Here is a 22,622-nt window from a genome sequence, read left to right on the forward strand (position 1 = left end):
TATCTGAATTGGAAATCACCTTCAAAATGGCGGTCTGCTTTGAAACTGCATAATGTTTACTCTCGTGAGACTTTTGAAAGAGAAATACACGGGAATCATGGAACTAAAATGGTAACTGAAACAACTATCAGCAAATATATGACTTGAGAGTCGGCATATCGTTCTTCTTACTGCACACATTGAATGATTTCCCCGAAAACCCCAGGTTTGGTTATTCCGCCTACGTAATAAATCAACAAATCAATGGCTGTTTATGACATCATCAACTAAGGCTTCAAACATGTTGCGTAATGACACACTCCTACACAATGTTCACATTGGACATACCAATCGTCACGTAGGAACACCTTCCGTATATGTTATGTAATAATGGAAAAAAACATATTACAATATCTGTCTTTCTGTAACGTTTATCCACAGGGTTTTTTATAGACTTAAAATTTGCTAAAAATTAATTATATACGTATTTTTAGCTAATTTTATCATATAACGTTAAGTCTATACAAGCCCCTATCGTTCATCGTGTATACAGATTATTTTCGACAACAGGAAGAATATTTCTATTAGCCTATTTTGAATCAGAAATTGTATTTTTTTTAAAAGTTTACATACATAAGAGTGTTATATTATTGGTAACTTCATTGACTTCTACTTATTCTAAATGGTAATGACCAACTTCAACAAGTTGAAGATAATGTCATGAGGGAAAAAGAGATTAAGTCGATTCTGAGAAAGCCAAAATGATATATATGATTTGATTTGCTTATTTAAATAGAACTTTTGGCATTTATTGGACTACATTTCGGACTAAGATTATTAATCCGTGATTTCGTGTACAATTCATAAAATACATAATATATGCTAAATTAATTGTGATACATTAATATTTAAGATTTTTTCACTGTCGGTAATTGGGGCTTTTGCTCAAAAATTCAAATTCCAGCAGTTATCCGATGTCTAGCATCAACTTAAACAACTTCTTCTGAACCAAGAAGTCCCATATTATTAGCGTCATCAGGGAAAATCCTGGAATTCAAGAGCAGTGGGCCATTTCAGCAATTTTTAGTCATTATCAAAATTCAGAGGGGTCATTCTATGTAAAATAAAATGAAATTGGAACATGGAGGGGTCAATTTCAGCTTTGAGGGGTCAATTGCCCCTTCCAGGATTATCCCTATGTAGGGCTAGTGCAGTGAATGTTCAAATGAATGACCTTGACAAAAAAAAATCAGGTCATGTACGGGTCGAACTCATGAAAATCATTTAATGAGATATATCAATAACCAAATCAAATGGCCTATGGACATTAACTATGAAGTTTATTCAAATGAATAACCTTTCAGTCACAGACTCATCAAATCCGTTCAGAAATCTTTTGAACAACAGTTGAAAAAGACAAGAGTGGTTAGAGTCATGATATTTGGCTAAAGTAGCATGTTGGAATGAAGGGCTTATAATTAGTACCTTGTTTGTTCAGTTGCATGAAACAGAAATGTGTGGAAACATTAAAATATTTTTTCTGAATGACCCAGGGTCATGGTATACGGTAGCTAGCATGCTGGAGTGAATGGCTATATATCTATATATCAATCTCAGTTCAATTAATGACCTTGATCCTCTTTAAATGCGAACAAATTAACAAAAATGTGTAAAATTAAGCATCCAATTGGGTCAGATAGTTTTTTGGATGTAGATTCTGTCAAAATGAGTCCTACACTTAACAACAAGAAGAAATTGGGAAAATCAGTAATTGGCATAATAATGGTATAAGAGTCATTTTGGAAATTCGAGTAATAAGAGCTGGCAAGTTTGTTGAAATGAATGACCTTAGCCCTCTTTCAGAGTTACAGGCATCATGTGTTTATATAATTAAAAACGGTTGAACAACTTCTTTAAGATAAACAAAAACCGTAGGATCATATTAATACATAAATTATATAATATTTGGCCAGTAGCATACTGGAGTGTAGAGGAACCACTGTTTGTTTTTTTACAAAATGAAATGGATGTCATTGATTCACTAAGAAGGTTACAGGGTCATATTGTTGCAATCTTTAAGCTATCTCTTTGAATAACCAAGAGGCAGCGGTTAATACATACTTCCTATTGTTCTTTGAATGAGTCTAGAGATATTTTATTTCACATTTAGCATGTTATATGTTTATTGACAGAGACGTAGCCAGGCCCCTAGTCAGAGAGGGGCAATTGTCTGTTCCACACAAAGGAGGTCTGAGGAAGGTTTCCCTCAGGTAAAACATATTACAAATATTCTGTGACAGGTATTAAAAGTAATATGAACTTCAGGAATTAGAGATTCGTAAAACAAATGTTTTTAATTTGATTTTGTCTATATATATATGGGGTCTTTTGTGTGATAATGTAGGAAAATCTGGTACAATTGTCCCAAAGTTCCATCAATCTCATTGTCAATTTTGTATGAACATCATTATAGATGTATTTTTATCTAATTATTTATTCATTTATTTTTATCTTGTATGCCTCAAAAAGCACCCCTCCCACCTTCATTCACCCCCCCCCCCCCCCCCCCCCCCACCACCACCACCAAAAATAAAATATGTTGAAAAGGGTTATAATGATTAATACAGTGTCATCTACATAATTCTCTTGCATATTTTTGATCTTCTTACTAAAGGTGGACGTTTGATAAGAAAGCTTTAAATTTCCAGGCCATAGTAAACATTGGCATATATTTCTGACCTTTTTGTAAGACCATATTGATCTTATTTTGTCTTATCAGATGATTTAGAAACTTAAATAATGTCCAGTCAATATTGAAAATCCTGAAATTTTCAGACTTGACATAGAAATTTGTATTAATTGCATTAGTTTTAATCAGTCATATTTGCTTGCTGGCTATATTCCAAAGGGAGACAATCAGTTCCTGAATTTTCATATCCCCAAACTATTTCAACACATTCAACAAGCTAAAATGTGTTGTTAGTGTTAATGAATTTAAAGCCTTAAAAGTAATCTTTGAAAAGAACAAATTCATGAAAAAGTATCAAAGTGGTTTTTACAGGGTTTTTGCCAGGTGTATTTTATAGGGTCCAGTATTGGGACCCATTCCCAATTGAAAAATAACTCTGTATTTTCCTTATTTCAGTCTTTATTTTCACAATTAGTTAAAAAAAAGCATGTTTATACTATACAAGTTTCCAGTCGTTATATGTACAACGTTCAAAGTGTTACCGTTCATGAAAGAGCATTCAAAATACACAAATAACAGAAATTTGAAATTGAGTAAACAAAAACACTGAAAATTGATTCTTTTATTTATTGCTATACATTTTACTGTAAAAAATAGCTAGAGGAAAACATTTTTCAAATCACATTTTAGGTTTCATTTCTCAAAACTTATGATATTTCCCCGAACCTTTGCATGTGAGAACACTGATGATATTTCCCAATTTTTGCCAAATGCCGATGACTTTTTCCCAATGCCTGCTCAGGGGCCCTTTACCAAAAAAGCTGGCAAAATCCTGTTATATATATTATGTGTTTTCAATTGATTTCCAAATTGTCCCTCTGTGACAGGTAAAGAGAATTAAGACACTTCACAAGGATGAGAGAACTGATGAGATGGTGCAGCGTCGGCCCCTGTCCAGCATCACCAACACATCCAGTTGTCCTGATGCCTTTTCTCATGTATGCTTACACGAGTTTATTCATATTGGTGATTTACGTCAGTCTTTCTTTCGACATATACAAAGACCTGTGACTTTCAGAAGAGGAAAAATGCATCTGTTCAGATTTTGAAGTAGCAAAATTTAAAATAGTCATGACAATCATTTCGGGTTGGGGTCATGGGGGGAATATGCAGAGAAATCATATATGAAAATAGGAAAGAGGAAACATTTTAAGCATTTGACTCTTTGAAACTAAATTTAAAGTTGGTGAATTTTCTCTTCGAATACAAAAAGAAAACTAGGAATTGTTGGTTTACTATTTGACAGGCTTATCACAATAGGGTCTGATATAATTTGGACATATGAGATCAGAGGATTCTCTGAAATGTTAAAAATGTCATATCACGTTAAATGTAAATGTTAGAAATAAATGAAGACATTTGACCCACAGCGAGTATTTTTAATTTGATCTTGTCTCAAATAGCATGTCATCAGAATAAGTTAGTGCAACAAATACCTACAAATTATATAACTGCATGGATGCTGTATAAAATACTCTCAACTTGTTTGTACTCCTAGAGGTATCATTGTCTGATCTTATTCTATCTTTTATATTTCCAGGAGGCCTTTATCAAGAAAATTCTGTCAAAACCATTTAAGGTTCCAATTCCTAATTACAAAGGTAACTAATGACTGAATTGATCAAAATATATCATGAAATTTCTACGCTCCAACATTTTGAGGGGTATTGGCATATAGTATCACCCATGTCCATCCGTGTCCCATCCTAGTTCACTTTCATTCCTATAGTGACTTCATTTCTTAGCAGAATTTGATCAAAATTTACAAGTACACATGGAATGAGCTTGAGTAATGTGAACAAGATTCACATTTAATTTCAATTAAAAAATGTTAGTCTGTGTAGTAGATATATTTTGTCCTCTGTGCCAGTTGTCTATGTAGATGTATTTGTCCTGTGACATTTGTCTGTATTGTAGATATATTTTGTCCTCTGTGCTGGTTGTCTATGTAGATGTATTTGTCTGTATTGTAGAAATATTTTGTCCTCTGTGCTGGTTGTCTATGTAGATGTATTTGTCCTGCGACATTTGTCTGTGTAGTAGGTATATTTTGTCCTCTGTGACAGTTGTTTATGTAGATGTATTTTTCCTGTGGCATTTGTCTGTATAGTAGATATATTTTGTCCTCTGAGACAGTTGTGTATATAGATGTATTTGTCCTGTAACATTTGTCTGTATAGTAGATATATTTTGTCCTCTGTGACAGTTGTCTATATAGATGTATTTGTCCTGTGACATTTGTCTGTGTAATAGATATATTTTGTCCTCTGAGACAGTTGTCTATATAGATGTATTTGTCCTGTAACATTTGTCTGTATAGTAGATATATTTTGTACTCTGTGACAGTTGTCTATGTAGATGTATTTGTCCAGTGACATTTGTCTGTATAGTAGATATATTTTGTCTTCTGTGACAGTTGGCTATGTAGATGTATTTGTCCTGTGATATTTGTCTGTGTAGTAGATATATTTTGTCCTCTGTGACAGTTGTCTATGTAGATGTATTTGTCTGTATTGTAGATATATTTTGTCCTCTGTGCTGGTTGTCTATGTAGATGTATTTGTCCTGTGACATTTGTCTGTATAGTAGATATATTTTGTCCTCTGTGACAGTTGGCTATGTAGATGTATTTGTCCTGTGATATTTGTCTGTGTAGTAGATATATTTTGTCCTCTGTGACAGTTGTCTATGAAGATGTATTTGTCCTGTGACATTTGTCTGTATAGTAGATATATTTTGTCCTCTGTGCCGGTTGTCTATGTAGATGTATTTGTCCTGTGATATTTGTCTGTATAGTAGATATATTTTGTCCTCTGTGACAGTTGTCTATGTAGATGTATTTGTCCCGTGACATTTGTCTGTATAGTAAATATATTTTGTCCTCTGTGACAGTTGTCTATGTAGATGTATTTGTCCTGTGACATTTGTCTGTGTAGTAGATATATTTTGTCCTCTGTGCCAGTTGTCTATGTAGATGTATTTGTCCTGTAACATTTGTCTGTATTGTAGATATATTTTGTCCTCTGTGACAGTTGTCTATATAGATGTATTTGTCCTGTAACATTTGTCTGTGTAGTAGATATATTTTGTCCTCTGTGACATTTGTCTATGTAGATATATTTGTTCTGTGACTTTTGTCTGTTTAGTAGATATATTTTGTCCTCTTTGACAGTTGTCTATGTAGATGTATTTGTCCTGTGACATTTGTCTGTGTAGTAGATATATTTTGTCCTCTGTGACAGTTGTCTATGTAGATATATTTGTTCTGTGACATTTGTCTGTTTAGTAGATATATTTTGTCCTCTTTGACAGTTGTCTATGTAGATATATTTGTCCTGTGACATTTGTCTGTATTGTAGATATATTTTGTCCTCTGTGACAGTTGTCTATGTAGATGTATTTGTCCTGTAACATTTGTCTGTGTAGTAGATATATTTTGTCCTCTGTGCCGGTTGTCTATGTAGATGTATTTGTCCTGTGACATTTGTCTGTGTAGTAGGTATATTTTGTCCTCTGTGACAGTTGTCTATGTAGATGTATTTGTCCTGCGACATTTGTCTGTGTAGTAGATATAATTTGTCCTCTGTGACAGTTGTCTATGTAGATATATTTGTCCTGTGTCATTTGTCTGTAGTAGATATATTTTGTCCTCTGTGACAGTTGTCTATGTAGATGTATTTGCCCTGTGACATTTGTCTGTATAGTAGATATATTTTGTCCTCTGTGACAGTTGTCTATGAAGATGTAATTGTCCTGTGACATTTGTCTGTATAGTAGATATATTTTGTCCTCTGTGACAGTTGTCTATGTAGATGTATTTTTCCTGTGACATTTGTCTGTATAATAGATATGTTTTGTTCTCTGTGACAGTTGTCTATGTAGATATATTTGTCCTGGGACATTTGTCTGTATAGTAGGTATATTTTGTCCTCTGTGACAGTTGTCTATGTAGACGTATTTGTCCTGTGACATTCGTCTGTATAGTAGATATATTTTGTACTCTGTGACAGTTGTCTATGTAGATGTATTTGTTCTGTGACATTTGTCTGTTTAGTAGATATATTATGTACAGTTGTCTATGTAGATGTATTTGTCCTGTGACATTTGTCTGTATAATAGATATGTTTTGTCCTTTGTGACAGTTGTCTATGTAGATATATTTGTCCTGTGACATTTGTCTGTAGTAGATATATTTTGTCCTCTGTGACAGTTGTCTATGTAGATGTATTTGTTCTGTGACATTTGTCTGTTTAGTAGATATATTATGTCCTCTGTGACAGTTGTCTATGTAGATATATTTGTCCTGTGACATTTGTCTGTATTGTAGATATATTTTGTCCTCTGTGACAGTTGGCTATGTAGATGTATTTGACCTGTAACATTTGTCTGTGTGGTGGATTTATGTTTTTCACTGACAATTGTCGGTGTAATCACTAGTATGTATAGTAGGTGTTTTCGGTCCATGATATATCTTTTGCAAACTTGACAAGATATTTTCTCCCAAAGACAAATAATGTCGTCTCTGCTCTCTGTATCATGACCCATACTTACACACTTCTTATTTCCATTCAGGTTCCTGTTTGGGTAAGGCCTTGGGTGTGAGGAGACAGGGGGCCAGACAGCCCCTTCATGACCCTGAGAAGGAAGGAGCTCTCATTCTCTACACCCCAACTGAACTCAGTGCTCATGAACAGCTTAAAGTTGACATGTAAGTCATACCAGTGTAATCATGATTTTCAACCATAGCTTGTTTACAGAGTCAGAAAATTAACAGGAATAGAATGAGATAGGCTGGTAGGTGTTGCACCTACATTAAAATAACATTGTTTTACCTAATATTTTTTTTCACCGGGTCGTAACAGAATTTATTAAACTTTGAGTGACTTTATATACTTAAGAATCTGAAAAAATAACAATAATTGTTCTGGGTATTTTTTTCTAGTAAAATTTTCCTGTTACCTTGTAAAGTGTCTGATTGAGGTGCATAATATTCAAAATGATCTTGGAGTATGTATTACAATGGACTTTTTGGCCTGTTTCTGTTGGGTGCGTAGTTTAATCCCATCAAATGTTTATACATGCAGCTCCATCAACAAATTTTTTTTCTTTTCTCTTCATAATATGTATATATATATATATATATGGGGCAAAGAAGTAATTCCAACAGTGTGGACAAGTTTAGGTTGTCAAATTTTCGAAGCGATCCACTCCTTTATCAAGACACAGTGAAACAGAACAGTTACATGTACATATACATCATATTACAAGAAGATAGAACTGATATACTATAATTGAAAATATAGCTATTATATAAATGCAATAGCCCCCTCAGCTAAAGACAGCCGAAGGCAGCAATTAAGCTAAGAGCATCGCGGACAAGGAAAGCTGACAGTCTAAATATCAGAACGCTCGCTGGCTCTGCTCTATAGCGAAAGTGCACTAAGACGACTAGTGGCCCAATGAAACAACGACGACCCGCCAAATGATAACCAAAATCGGAGAAGAATCCCTCTAGAAAACTCTTTAACTACTAAATATAGGTAGAGGACCTATTCTTGCGCAAGATGCACTATCACATAAAGTGAGTCAACGAGAGATAAGCACCAGAAAAAAGGGACGAGATATAAAAAATGTGGAACATGTGCACATGGGAATCTGGCCCGGTAAATGTGAAAAATCTCAATTATCTACGGACTATTTAATGTATAAAATAATGGACTAATAGATCCGCCTGAAGAAGCCCTAGAAGGCAAAAAGGCGATCTGAAAAAATAATGTTTTTATTCTATATTTTCCTTCGCAAGGACTTATTTATTTATTATCTACTATATATATATAATATATATATATATTATATGTCTTTTCGGTATCAAAATAAAAGGTTAGAATTTAAACCATTAGATTCAATTATAATAAAAATGAGTATTAGTAGTTGTTTCCCCTAATTTAATTATTAATTTGATAATACCAACTTGTTTATATATGTGTTTGTATGTGTTCTAACGTCTTTGTCTATGCTTGTACCACTGTTTGTTACTATGTTTGGAAAGGGCTTAAATAGGCTATGCCTGCTGTCCAATCCATTTGTCCTTTGACAATATAATTTATTGAAATTGAAATTGACTATATATATTTTCGTTGAACAGAGAAAAAGTTCCTGTCCATGTAGTGGTAGATCCCAAGCTGTCTCTAGTTTTACGGCCTCATCAAAGGGAGGTAAGTAGGTAGCGAAAAAAGTTTGTGTCAATATTGAGTTGAATTGATGACATGTATTTTGTAATTTTTACATATAATTTGTTTACAGACAATGTTGTGATGCAGGCATACCATACTGGTCATAAACGGTGATTTTCTTTCAATAATATGCAAAAGTTTTATATGAACACGTATTTGTATATGTACCATGTTTATTCAGCAATATAAGTAAGCCCATGCCTGGCAATAGACCCACCAATCCTTTCCAGGGGCCTCAGATTCATTTTCTTATATAATCTTTATCCTTTTAATAGAAAAACCACTCCACAACTTATGATTCCACATTTCATAGTGACACATGAGCTTATTGCAAGATTATTATGATATTTACAAGACCAGTGAATGTTACAAAACTGAATTCTGAGTCCCAATTATTTGTCCTTATGAATTCGCCAAGACTTATGATAAATTCCAACAGGTTTTCAATCAGTGTTTGTGGCCAGGAATATCATGGTTGGTTTTAATGTTTTGAAGATGTGCATGTTACAAGGTTACAGAAACATTTTAGAGATCTTTGTATTTTCAGGGTGTGAAGTTTATGTATGACTGTGTGACTGGAGTACAGATACCGGAGAGCTATGGATGTATTATGGCAGATGAAATGGTTTGTGTCCATGGATATTTATCTCTAAATCCAGAACATGCCCCATTGTAGTAGAATTCTGTTCAATTGTAGATGTGCTTTCTCTAATGCCATATGAATCTGATCATTGAGTATGATCGCATTTGAGTTTTGAAAATAAAAGACGTTTGAATCAAATACAGTTTCTTGGAAGAATAGATATGTTTCCCACTACATTTTATTGAAGATTTGACAAATGTCGGGCTGTCTGCAGAATCAGTATTTTTCTTGTTTTCTGCTTTAATAAAGGACATTGAAGAAACAAGAACTGATCTGCCTCCATTGCAACTTTTAAAACCTCTATCTTTTCTATTCTCTCATATCACAAGTGGAACCCTTTAATTTCAAAGATGATTTCCTAGCCAGTGTTTCTTTTTAGCAATGTGTCCCAAGGCTCTTGTATTCATATGACCATATATAGCTGTCGTGAATTTATTAAAGGTCCTAAACAAAACAGAAATTAGTCGTTGTCCTTATATGGAAAACACTTTTTTTTGTTGATTAGATATCTGGTATTGTTGTGTTGATTAAAAAGTTAATAAACCCTCCACACTGGTGTGTACTGGAATCAGTGTGTTTGTCCATCTGTTTTGTCATTCTGTAAACATGAGTTTGTCTGACAAATTATATATAAAAAAATGAGTATATTATTAAATTTGAAGCACCATTTTCTTTAATGTTTTTTTTTCTCATTTTATACAGGGCCTTGGAAAGACACTGCAGTGTATAACTCTGATGTGGACATTACTGGTATGTTGTCTGCTTGAACATATATATAATGAATCAAAATGTGAAATGGTTGCAACTGAACATCTCTATTCTTAAATTGATATCTGACAAAGAAAGGCAACTGTATAGTGGAAGGAATACTTTTATTAACTTCTGAATTTCTGTCATTAATTTAATGTTGAGTATTACCAGTGTTTTTCTACTTAAATTTTACAACAGCCTGTTCCTTTACAAATTGAGAAAATATAGCATTAATTTATTGAAATTGGGTAGATATTTCCTCAGTTTTTCTTCATTTTGGAAAACATAAAGCCTGTTTTTCTAGGGGAAGCAGCCTGCATTCGTCTTTAATAACAGATCTTGAGGAGCCATTTAGAAAAATGTACATGTAAACACCAAAATCTTATTTTTGCAAATATCTTATTCTTGAATACACTTCCAAATGAACTACATCGGAACATTGACTGTATATCTCTCTTGAATGCATTCTATTATTCTACAGAGACAAAGCCCTGACTGTAAGCCACTCATTGACAAGGTTGCCATTGTGTCTCCAAGTAGCCTTGTCAAGGTCAGTAGATCCAAGTTTAAAATGGTAATACTGTATTCACCATTATAATCATCCAAGGTGCTTGGAAATTTGCAGAAGGAGCCATTTATCAAGATAACATGGCACATATTGTGTCAGTTACTGTCAATGGGACATAGATTAATTGTCGTCGTAATTCCCAGGGAGAATTTCAAAAATTGTTCTCTTTGTTTCTAAAATACTAAAAACAGATTGGGAGATAGTAGTGTCTGATGTAAAGTGTAAACATATAGTACATGTACTTTATTGTTTCGACTAGAAAGGACTAGAATAAGGGGTGTTCTGGAAGGGGGGGGGGGGGGGGGGNATTTCAATAAGTGCCCAAAAAGGAAATTTGGGGTTAATTTTAGCAAATTATCTAAATTTTAAATACCATACAGAGATACTTCTAAATTTGGTGAAAGAAAAAGTAAAATTTGATGCATGAGTTAATTATTATTTTTGTTTTACCAAATATAGATGTAATGAAAATAGACACAGAAATGTTGAGACTATTTCAAACAAATGTAATTTTATGAAAAGATTATCTAGGTAAAATCTATTGTGAACTAATTATCAAGTATCCAACTCGAATTTGTTACTTTCAGAACTGGGCAAATGAGATTTACAAGTGGTTAGGTTCTGTAATTAACTGTCTGGTGATCGACTCCGGCTCCAAGGATGACATCGACCGAGACTTAGGTATGTAGAAGGCAATGATACTCCTTTACCAGCCTCTCACTGTTGTAGGCTACACTGTTTTTCTTGTAGTTTTGCTTCAAATGTAAATATGTACAATTGCTTAATGTGCCTGAATAAATGAATGCAAGATACAGTATTTGAATTCACAATTATCAGTTCTTTGAATTACATTCATCTTCGGCAATATCAAAGTGATTTAACAGTAAAGCAACATTTAGGGGATACTTTGAATTCATGAGGAAGACAAACTTTCTCTATTTTGAATGAAGGAAAATGCAGAATTTTGCTTGTTACTTTACCTGAATGTCCCTTTAATAATGTTTTACAGAAAGTGATGACGTAAATGGTATATTTTTGAAAAATTCCACAACAATTTTTTTATGTTGAAAATGATCGCTAAAGTTATTTGTAAATGTAAGAACTTGGGCTTAAACATTCTGTATTTTATAGTTTTGTTGATGATTTATGGTTTGTAGGCCATTTTATGCAGCAGCGTGGCAGACGTATCCCCAACCCAGTCCTCATCATCTCCTACGAAACTCTACGACATCACTCCAAAGTTATGTTGAAGGGCACCATTGGCCTTGTGATCTGCGATGAGGTACAAGGGTGATAAGAGAGAGTGATGTGTTATTAAAAGGGAAATATATTGTCCTTCCTTCCCATCATTGTATTGTGTTAAAAAGAAGAAAACTCTTGAACGCCAGTTAATGCTGTTATATTAGCGCATACAAAATTTAGCGCTTTATCAAACATTATTGGAATATTTAACAAATTAATGCATTGATTAATTGACATACTTACAAAATGTGCAAATACAATTTAGTGCCATATCTAAAGTGTGAAAAGGACTAAACAACACATTGCTACATTTACCTTAATTTACAATTTGTTATGATAATAGATAAAAAAATAAAATGGTGGAATAAGAAATCCATTATGAAATCCACAGCATTGGATGTCAGAAGAATACCACTTCACCAATATGAACATTTCTTTCACATGGTCTCCTCTTCCATAATAAGGACCCTGTTACAGCAATCAATTAACAATTAAGTCCCCCAAGTCCTGGCTATACCCATAGATTTGTATTGGTACCTGTAACATTTTCTGGAAGTACTGAAAATTAACATGGGTGGACCCATACTTCTTAACAATACAGTTAAAAAGGACTCCTAAAAACAAAATGTAGAATAATCACTGCTGTTAGGGTCGGGTGGGGACATATTTTTGCCAATGTTCATCCTACTCCATCCCGATTCACTGTCCCTGCTGTTGGGGTCGGGTGGGGACATATTTTTGCCAATGTTCATCCTACTCCATCCCGATTCACTGTCCCTGCTGTTGGGGTCGGGTGGGGACATATTTTTGCCAATGTTCATCCTACTCCATCCCGATTCACTGTCCCTGCTGTTGGGGTCGGGTGGGGACATATTTTTGCCAATGTTCATCCTACTCCATCCCGATTCACTGTCCCTGCTGTTGGGGTCGGGTGGGGACATATTTTTGCCAATGTTCATCCTACTCCATCCCGATTCACTGTCCCTGCTGTTGGGGTCGGGTGGGGACATATTTTTGCCAATGTTCATCCTACTCCATCCCGATTCACTGTCCCTGCTGTTGGGGTCGGGTGGGGACATATTTTTGCCAATGTTCATCCTACTCCATCCCGATTCACTGTCCCTGCTGTTGGGGTCGGGTGGGGACATATTTTTGCCAATGTTCATCCTACTCCATCCCGATTCACTGTCCCTGCTGTTGGGGTCGGGTGGGGACATATTTTTGCCAATGTTCATCCTACTCCATCCCGATTCACTGTCCCTGCTGTTGGGGTCGGGTGGGGACATATTTTTGCCAATGTTCATCCTACTCCATCCCGATTCACTGTCCCTGCTGTTGGGGTCGGGTGGGGACATATTTTTGCCAATGTTCATCCTACTCCATCCCGATTCACTGTCCCTGCTGTTGGGGTCGGGTGGGGACATATTTTTGCCAATGTTCATCCTACTCCATCCCGATTCACTGTCCCTGCTGTTGGGGTCGGGTGGGGACATATTTTTGCCAATGTTCATCCTACTCCATCCCGATTCACTGTCCCTGCTGTTGGGGTCGGGTGGGGACATATTTTTGCCAATGTTCATCCTACTCCATCCCGATTCACTGTCCCTGCTGTTGGGGTCGGGTGGGGACATATTTTTGCCAATGTTCATCCTACTCCATCCCGATTCACTGTCCCTGCTGTTGGGGTCGGGTGGGGACATATTTTTGCCAATGTTCATCCTACTCCATCCCGATTCACTGTCCCTGCTGTTGGGGTCGGGTGGGGACATATTTTTGCCAATGTTCATCCTACTCCATCCCGATTCACTGTCCCTGCTGTTGGGGTCGGGTGGGGACATATTTTTGCCAATGTTCATCCTACTCCATCCCGATTCACTGTCCCTGCTGTTGGGGTCGGGTGGGGACATATTTTTGCCAATGTTCATCCTACTCCATCCCGATTCACTGTCCCTGCTGTTGGGGTCGGGTGGGGACATATTTTTGCCAATGTTCATCCTACTCCATCCCGATTCACTGTCCCTGCTGTTGGGGTCGGGTGGGGACATATTTTTGCCAATGTTCATCCTACTCCATCCCGATTCACTGTCCCTGCTGTTGGGGTCGGGTGGGGACATATTTTTGCCAATGTTCATCCTACTCCATCCCGATTCACTGTCCCTGCTGTTGGGGTCGGGTGGGGACATATTTTTGCCAATGTTCATCCTACTCCATCCCGATTCACTGTCCCTGCTGTTGGGGTCGGGTGGGGACATATTTTTGCCAATGTTCATCCTACTCCATCCCGATTCACTGTCCCTGCTGTTGGGGTCGGGTGGGGACATATTTTTGCCAATGTTCATCCTACTCCATCCCGATTCACTGTCCCTGCTGTTGGGGTCGGGTGGGGACATATTTTTGCCAATGTTCATCCTACTCCATCCCGATTCACTGTCCCTGCTGTTGGGGTCGGGTGGGGACATATTTTTGCCAATGTTCATCCTACTCCATCCCGATTCACTGTCCCTGCTGTTGGGGTCGGGTGGGGACATATTTTTGCCAATGTTCATCCTACTCCATCCCGATTCACTGTCCCTGCTGTTGGGGTCGGGTGGGGACATATTTTTGCCAATGTTCATCCTACTCCATCCCGATTCACTGTCCCTGCTGTTGGGGTCGGGTGGGGACATATTTTTGCCAATGTTCATCCTACTCCATCCCGATTCACTGTCCCTGCTGTTAGGGTCGGGTGGGGACATATTTTTGCCAATGTTCATCCTACTCCATCCCGATTCTCTGTCCCTGCTGTTGGGGTCGGGTGGGGACATATTTTTGCCAATATTCATCCTACTCCATCCCGATTCACTGTCACTGCTTTAGCAAACTTCGTCTCTTCAAGAAGGTCAAGTATGGAATACCTCAAATGAGTTTCTACTTCAGGGTTCAAAGGTCAAATCCAAGGTATTTGGTAGGTATTTGTTACTACATATTTGTCAAACAATGACACTTTTTTGCATTTGATTTGGGGCAGTGATGACTTACTGACATATTGTATGTGTTTTTAACAGAAATATTCATGTAAAGAGAAGGTTGAACTAGGGACGGTAGGGGTGGTAGGATTGTTCAAATACTATCTTAACTGTTTTTGTCAACTGATATTAATCTTATCAGTATCTATTTATTGATGATGTGGATCTCTCTCCAAAAGATAACGACTTTCTCAAGTCTTATTGGTGATTACAATATTTTGTTAAATGATTGACTTTTGACATTTTTCAGGGCCACAGACTAAAGAACTGTGAGAATCAGACATACCAGGCCCTAAACAGTCTGAAGGCCCAGCGCCGCATCCTCCTGTCGGGCACCCCCATACAGAACGACCTCCTGGAATACTTCAGTCTCATCCATTTTGTCAATGGAGGAATCCTTGGTAAGACTTAAAATGGATAGCTTTGCTCCTGCTATCAGCCCTCAGCAAATTAGGATAGGTTAAAATGATTATACAAAATAAATTATCTTCATTTAGAGATGAATGGACTTGTTCGGTCTTATTTTGCTTTTCTAAAATTGTCAAATTTGACACTAAAATATAAAACAGGTAGGAAAATTAAGCAGTAGATATGTGGCTTCCAGTTGGTATTTTTCCATGATAAACAAATTTTAATATGTTTTATTTCATCTTTGGTCACCAGGTACTGCCCAAGAGTTTAAGCGTAAGTTTGAAACTCCAATCCTTCGTGGCCGAGATGCTGCATCTTCAGACTCTGAACACAAGAGGGGTGAGGAGAAACTTCTGGAGGTTAGTAGAGGGGGGTATTGCACTGAAAGCCTGCTATAATTACTATGACAATGCTTTTCTTACAATTCAATACATTGCATGATCCCACAAGGAGTCAGTTCTGTGATTTCCAATCCAAATCTATTAGCATTATGGAGATTTTTCAACACCCATACCAAAATCTTGTATCTTAATTTGTCACATAAATATTTTATCAGAACATTTCAGCAGTTCCATAATGCAATGAACACTGTTTACCATGAGTGTACTGTGTTAATTAAAACAACCTCATTTGAAGTTTTCACATAGAAACAATAAATCCTAATGCAACAGACCTGTTAACTGCATATCAATGCATGTATTGGTTAAGTATCACTGTGCAGTGATGGATCATCCCTAGTCTTAGAGGTTAGTATCAGTTATTAAGTATCACTGTGCATTGATTGATCATCCCTAGTCTTAGAGGTTAGTATCAGTTATTAAGTCCCAAAAGATTACTAATGAGAAAGGTGTAAAGAAGAATTTTGATAATTTATTATTTCATTTAAAACATTGCATCCTTTTGAGTTTTAACCTGCTTGTTTTAGCTGGCTGCTATAGTAAACAAGTGCATCATCAGAAGGACCCAGGCCCTGCTGACAAAGTACCTACCTGTCAAAAGTAAGCAGTCAATCACCTCAGCTTAACAGTTCTCCTTAAAGGAGGAAATTGTGACTTATAATTGAATTATATTGAAAAACAAAAATATTGCTGGATGCTAGATCATGAAAAATACAGGTTCAGTTTGTTTAATAAACGTTAAAGTATGGCCGAAGATAATAACTCTTGTTTAATAAACGTAAAAGCATGGCCGAAGATAATAACTCTTGTTTAATAAACGTAAAAGCATGGCCGAAGATAATAACTCTTGTTTAATAAATGTAAAAGTATGGCCGAAGATAATAACTCTTGTTTAATAAACGTAAAAGTATGGCCGAAGATAATAACTCTTGTTTAATAAGTGTAAAAGTATGGCCGAAGATAATAACTCTTGTTTAATAAACGTAAAAGTATGGCCGAAGATAATAACTCTTGCGTTTCTGCTTCAAAAAATTACAGGAAACAGGTAGTGAAAACTGTCTATTGTGCAAAATAATTTTAACAAAATGTGTCCTAGCATGTTTGTATTGTACATCTGTGTTCATTCAGGCATGTAACATTGATGCAGTGAAGAGCCTCCCTGCCAGCCATATCTGTATAGCTCTTAAAGTGGTATTTGTGTTCAAACAAGGAATTGACTCAGACATGAACATCAAACACTGTAATGAAATTTTGCTATGGCAAATACCTTTCTAACGTCCATATGATTACCATGTTTCACTGTATTCTACATACCCAATAAGTAAAATGAGCTTATTCTTATACATATCTGTTCCAAGGCATAAATTTGATGTTTAATGTTTCTAGTATACCCAAAGGGAAGTAACTCTTTATGTAAAACATGTCTATTGATTTGTAGTTGAGCAGGTGGTGTGTTGTCGCCTGACTCCCCTTCAGACGGCCCTGTATCAGCTGCTGGTCAAATCCAAGGCTGGCGACCCTGACATGGAGCGTGACGGACGACCCACCGGAACCAGTCTTTCCTTCATCACACAACTAAAGAAACTTTGTAACCGTAAGTGACCTAAAGAAAAATACAATAGGATGCAAGATAATCATATGTTATTGATATTACTGATTGACTGATTGTGCCTGGAAGGTGTTGACCTGAATGGTTCAACGCATTTCCTGAAAAAGAAGCAAAATACGAATGGCGAGGGCACAGGATGTGAGACCTGGTTCCTCCCGTCATATTGTTTTACTGTCATTAATCATTACTGAGACCTGGTTCCTCCCGTCATATTGTTTTACTTTCATTAATCATTACTGAGACCTGGTTCCCCCCGTCATATTGTTTTACTTTCATTAATCATTACTGAGACCTGGTCCCCCCCGTCATATTGTTTTACTTTCATTAATCATTACTGAGACCTGGTTCCCCCCGTCATATTGTTTTACTTTCATTAATCATTACATACTTGCTGTCAGACCTTAGTGTTGTGAGTGGTAAAAGTTGTTGCTTATTCGATTTTGCCGCCCAGTACTGGGGGTTGGGTGGAGGCATATCATTTCAGTCCCCATTTGACTAGGCTTTTCTCTTTAGAAATCAGTACAGGCATTGAATGTTTAGAGTATTTGTGTTGTTTGGATGCATTTAGTTTCCTTATGTAATATCTAAACTATTTTTTATTTTGTAGATCCTGATTTGATTTATGATAAATGTATTGGTGATGCTGATGGTTTTGAAGGCTCACTGGATCTATTTCCATCTGGATACAACTTGAAAACTGTGCGGCCAGAACTATCAGGTGCGGGTAAAACATCAATAGTTGCTAAAAACACATTCTCCGGTATTGGTGAGGTTTGAGAGACTGACAAATGTTATTTTGATTCCTGTGATGATATACTGGTTGTGTATTACAGAGAAAGTACTGGTACTAGACTGTCTGCTGGCCATGATTAAGTCCTGTGATGATATACTGCTTGTGTATTACAGGGAAAGTACTGGTACTAGACTGTCTGCTGGCCATGGTTAAGTCGACCACCAGTGATAAAGTGGTGTTGGTGTCCAACTACACTCAGACACTTGACTTGTTTGAAAAACTCTGTCGACAGAGAGGGTATGTATAAAACGGCATATTATCGTCTCCCTAAATTTGTTAGGAAATTAGGAAGAAAGTCTATGTTGTGCTCAGTTTCAATCGCATAAGTTAACAAGTCATTGACCCCTTCTGAAAAGACACCACTTTTTCTCAGGGTTACTTCCTGGCATGCAGGTTATATTTGTACAAATGGGTAGATAAGATTAATCCTGATAAATTGCCAAAGTAGAAAAAGCTTATTGCTGCCAGCATGGTTCAAACCTTAGACCTGCAGGAAGTCAACAATTGTGGTATCAAATAAATTGAGCATTAAATCAACATATATTTATTTATGCTTCATTTCAATATTTAACGATATCTTTAAAACATGTTGACCTTTTTTTTCTTCTCTGTTGGTTCCGAACTGATGCCTAGACTTGTTCTTAATTGAACAGGTATATCTTTGTAAGGCTGGATGGTTCTATGTCAATCAAGAAGAGAGCCAAGATTGTAGAGAATTTCAATGACCCTAAAGTAAGCCTGCCATTTCTTTACAGAATAATTTTGAAGATGTTGTCATCAAACTTTTCATACAGTGAATAACATTTAACTGACCAGCAAAATTCAGTAATTTGTTCTGGTTCATACACATGTCTGTTCCATGATAATCATAATGCCATCATCAGAAGGATAGACTGGTTTTACTCCTTCTGAAAGAAAAAAATTCATCCAATCTGTATGTGCTATATTTAGTCTTAATTCTCTAGTGGAAAGGCCTTTAACTTGTCCAAAATGTAACCAAAAAACAGAATGCAAATATTAATTCTAGCCCATCTATATATTACATATATGCATACAAAATGTGTTGCAAAATGTCTTAAATCTCCCTCAAGCTGATAATGATAAACATGGAATTTATTTGTTGTGTTGCATGTCAAATGAAGTAGAAACCTCTTTTGTTGACAGAGTGCAATGTTCATCTTCATGCTGAGTAGTAAAGCTGGAGGGTGTGGGTTAAACCTGATAGGTGCCAACCGACTGGTAATGTTTGATCCTGACTGGAACCCAGCTAACGACGATCAAGCCATGGCTAGGTGCTGGAGAGACGGCCAGAAGAAACAGTGTTATATATATAGACTCATAGCAGTAAGGGACCTGTACTTAATTTGTGCGGAAATTGTCTAGAATTTAGACAAAAGATTTGGTTTTATTGTCTTCCTGCTAATAATAAAGGTTCATACTTTATCCCAATTATCACACACTTGATTGGTTTTAAAGGAAAACGATTATGAAGTTCCGATTTTTTTATCATATTTGAGATAAAAAATCTCAATTTTGAGAAGATTTGTGAAATTGGTGTCAGATCTACCAAAAGATTTAAGGAAAATATCCACAATTTAGTACAGTGTAAATTTATTGTGTTGTCTCCCCTTAGGCACTGTTTCATGCTATAGCATCTTTTTTATGTGTTTTTCTTTTCACAGACAGGTACAATAGAGGAGAAGATCTTTCAGCGCCAGGCCCACAAAAAGGCGCTCAGCTCCTGTGTGATTGACAAAGAGGAGGATGTGGAGCGACACTTCAGCCTTGGCGAACTCAAGGATCTCTTCAAACTCAACGAGAATACTATCAGTGACACACATGACAAGTAAGTCTATCACTTCCTAAGTCAATTACTACTTAATAAATGCTGGAAATCATGAATTGAGTTCATTGGAAAATTTAATGTACTGTGATGTTGAATTGTTATAAAGGTAACCTGATATCCTGGTACATCTCCACATATAAGATCATAGGAACATGTTCAGGCTTGTCTGCATATTATTGATTATTCCTTTTCAAAATTGAAGCTGGGAATGAAAATGAAATATTTTGTCGAAAATATCTCTTTCCTGTAAAAATACCTGGTTGTAAATTTGTTATTTTATTGTTTTGTTGTCACGGTATGAATCTTCCATTTTTCTCAAAATAGTTTTCATCAACAAAACATAAATGAGAAGAAAATCAGAATAGAAATGACAATTTTTTTATTGTGTTTTATATTGATTGCTGTCTATGAATGTGTTTCTTTGTTTTATAGATTTAAGTGTAAGCGGTGTGTGAATAATATCCAAGTGAAACCCCCACCAGAGGGCTCTGATTGTAACTCAGACTTGTCTCTGTGGCATCATTCTACAGACAAAAAAGGACTTGATGACCTGGTCTTCAAAGGGTCATGGAACCCGGCCATCTCCTTTGTCTTTCATCACAATTCTCATGAGGAACAACACAAGACTGTGTAGTGTCTCAGCCATACTAGAACAGTCTTTCACTATGCTCCTGTCTGATCATTGATGAGGACCTTGGATACAGATTGTTTGATTGTTAAATAGTAACGTTGGTCCAGCCAATCTGATCTAATTCAAGGTTAATAACACACATAAGGATCTCATTTTAAAATTTAAATACAAGATGAATTGAAAGAATACAAAAAATATGTGATGTGTGTATATACTGAAACACTATTAATTATATAACTATAAACTACATTGGCAATAAATAATGTTTATTTTTTCTAATTTTATTCTTAGGTATATATGTGAACTGAACCATGTATTTCAGTACTATAAACTACATTGGTGATATTGTTATGATATTGTCCGGTATTGTTCCTCTTTGTTATGACATTATGAAGCAAAGTTGATCAGAATTAAACAAGGAGTCAACTGACCAAAGGTCAAGGTCATTGGGTCAGGGGTCAAGGTCAAATTATGCACCTTTTTACTGAGGACTATTTTGCTATGACATGATGAAGCAAAGTTGATCAGAATTTAACAAGAGGTCAACTGACCCAAGTCATTGGGTCAAAGGTCAAGGTTAAATTTTGTATCTTTTCCTTGATGAACATTTTGCTATGACATTATGAAGCAATGTTCTTCAGAACTTAACACAGAGTCAACTGACCTTAGGTCCAGGTTACGGGTTTCAAAGGGTCAAGGTCAAGTTTTGTATTTTCACTGATGAACATTTTGATATGATGTTAAAGAGCAAAGTTGGTCGGAATTAAAGAATAAGTCAACTGACCACAGATCAGGGTCACTGGGTTAATGGTCAATGTCATTTGGGTCCAAAGGTCAAAGACAAAGTGGATCTCTGACTTTGATCCTGGCTCTTGATGAAGGAGGTATATAAGGTTAAATAAAACAAATCAAAGCTAAAAATGAGTATTGCACCGGTATTTACATTTCTGTTAGCCCAGCAAATATGGAGGTGGAAGGAAACAAGACTCACATCATAGTACATGTAAAATGTATATTTTGCTTCCTTGCGATTCTTTTTGAAGTCCACATATCAAACGTCAAGCTCAGCTATATGGGCAGATTGCTTCTTGATGATTATGGGGGATATATTGCCACAAGACGGGGCCCTTACTGACCTGTCAGTGTTCTAGTTATTTAATGTTTTTAATAAAATGACTGCTAAAATATATACTTTTATAGTATACCACTATTGGTACCATTTACAACCTTTACCTTGTTGGTGAAAGGAAACAGATATCTTTCTATATGTATGGATGATTGGTGTTTTTTTTGTGGAAATATTTATTGATTGATGCTTGGTTTGTATGAATGGCAGTTGTGTAAAATAGAAGTGAGTTTTTAATTGCATTTTAAAGATGGAACTGCAGTTTTTATTTTCAAATGAATATAGCAAAGACATTGCCAGCCCTTGTCATTGGGTGTGTGATGCTGTGTAAAATGTTGCCGAGTGTACTAGAATATAGTATATACACATGCACATTTTATTAGTGTGACCAGCACCTGTGTAACTATCAAACATCCAAAACTATCCAACTTGATGTGTAACTTGTAATATGGGTCTCTATTATAGCCATGATCCATTATGTAGGGTTATCTTTAGGGAGGGTGACTAACCATGGTTTGTGAAGCTTACTTCACCATTGAAACAACATTAATTATCATTTACAGAGAAGGAAAATTTAATCGGTTTATTCCAGAAACAGCCACCTGTTGTAGAATCGCTAATCCATGTTGCTTGTGTGAC

The 22,622-nt window shown here is 36.1% G+C and overlaps 1 protein-coding gene across 1 annotated transcript; it reads left to right on the forward strand.

The window, feature by feature from the left end:
- The first annotated feature begins 4 nt into the window (after window positions 1-4).
- On the forward strand, window positions 5-21,470 carry LOC110440651 (DNA repair and recombination protein RAD54-like). The gene is made up of 21 exons (XM_021483819.1): window positions 5-111; window positions 2,172-2,249; window positions 3,556-3,666; window positions 4,269-4,329; window positions 7,301-7,436; window positions 8,874-8,943; window positions 9,509-9,586; window positions 10,307-10,354; window positions 10,836-10,904; window positions 11,510-11,603; window positions 12,080-12,204; window positions 15,420-15,570; window positions 15,833-15,939; window positions 16,506-16,578; window positions 17,417-17,572; window positions 18,195-18,305; window positions 18,494-18,617; window positions 19,034-19,112; window positions 19,545-19,724; window positions 20,063-20,226; window positions 20,659-21,470. Exons 1-21 carry the CDS (start codon window positions 109-111, stop codon window positions 20,858-20,860), a joined length of 2,220 nt encoding a protein of 739 aa, XP_021339494.1. The 5' UTR covers window positions 5-108; the 3' UTR covers window positions 20,861-21,470.
- The last annotated feature ends 1,152 nt before the right edge of the window (window positions 21,471-22,622 follow it).

Source organism: Mizuhopecten yessoensis, unplaced genomic scaffold (genome assembly GCF_002113885.1).
Source record: "Mizuhopecten yessoensis strain PY_sf001 unplaced genomic scaffold, ASM211388v2 scaffold1775, whole genome shotgun sequence".
Lineage (NCBI taxonomy): Eukaryota > Metazoa > Mollusca > Bivalvia > Pectinida > Pectinidae > Mizuhopecten > Mizuhopecten yessoensis.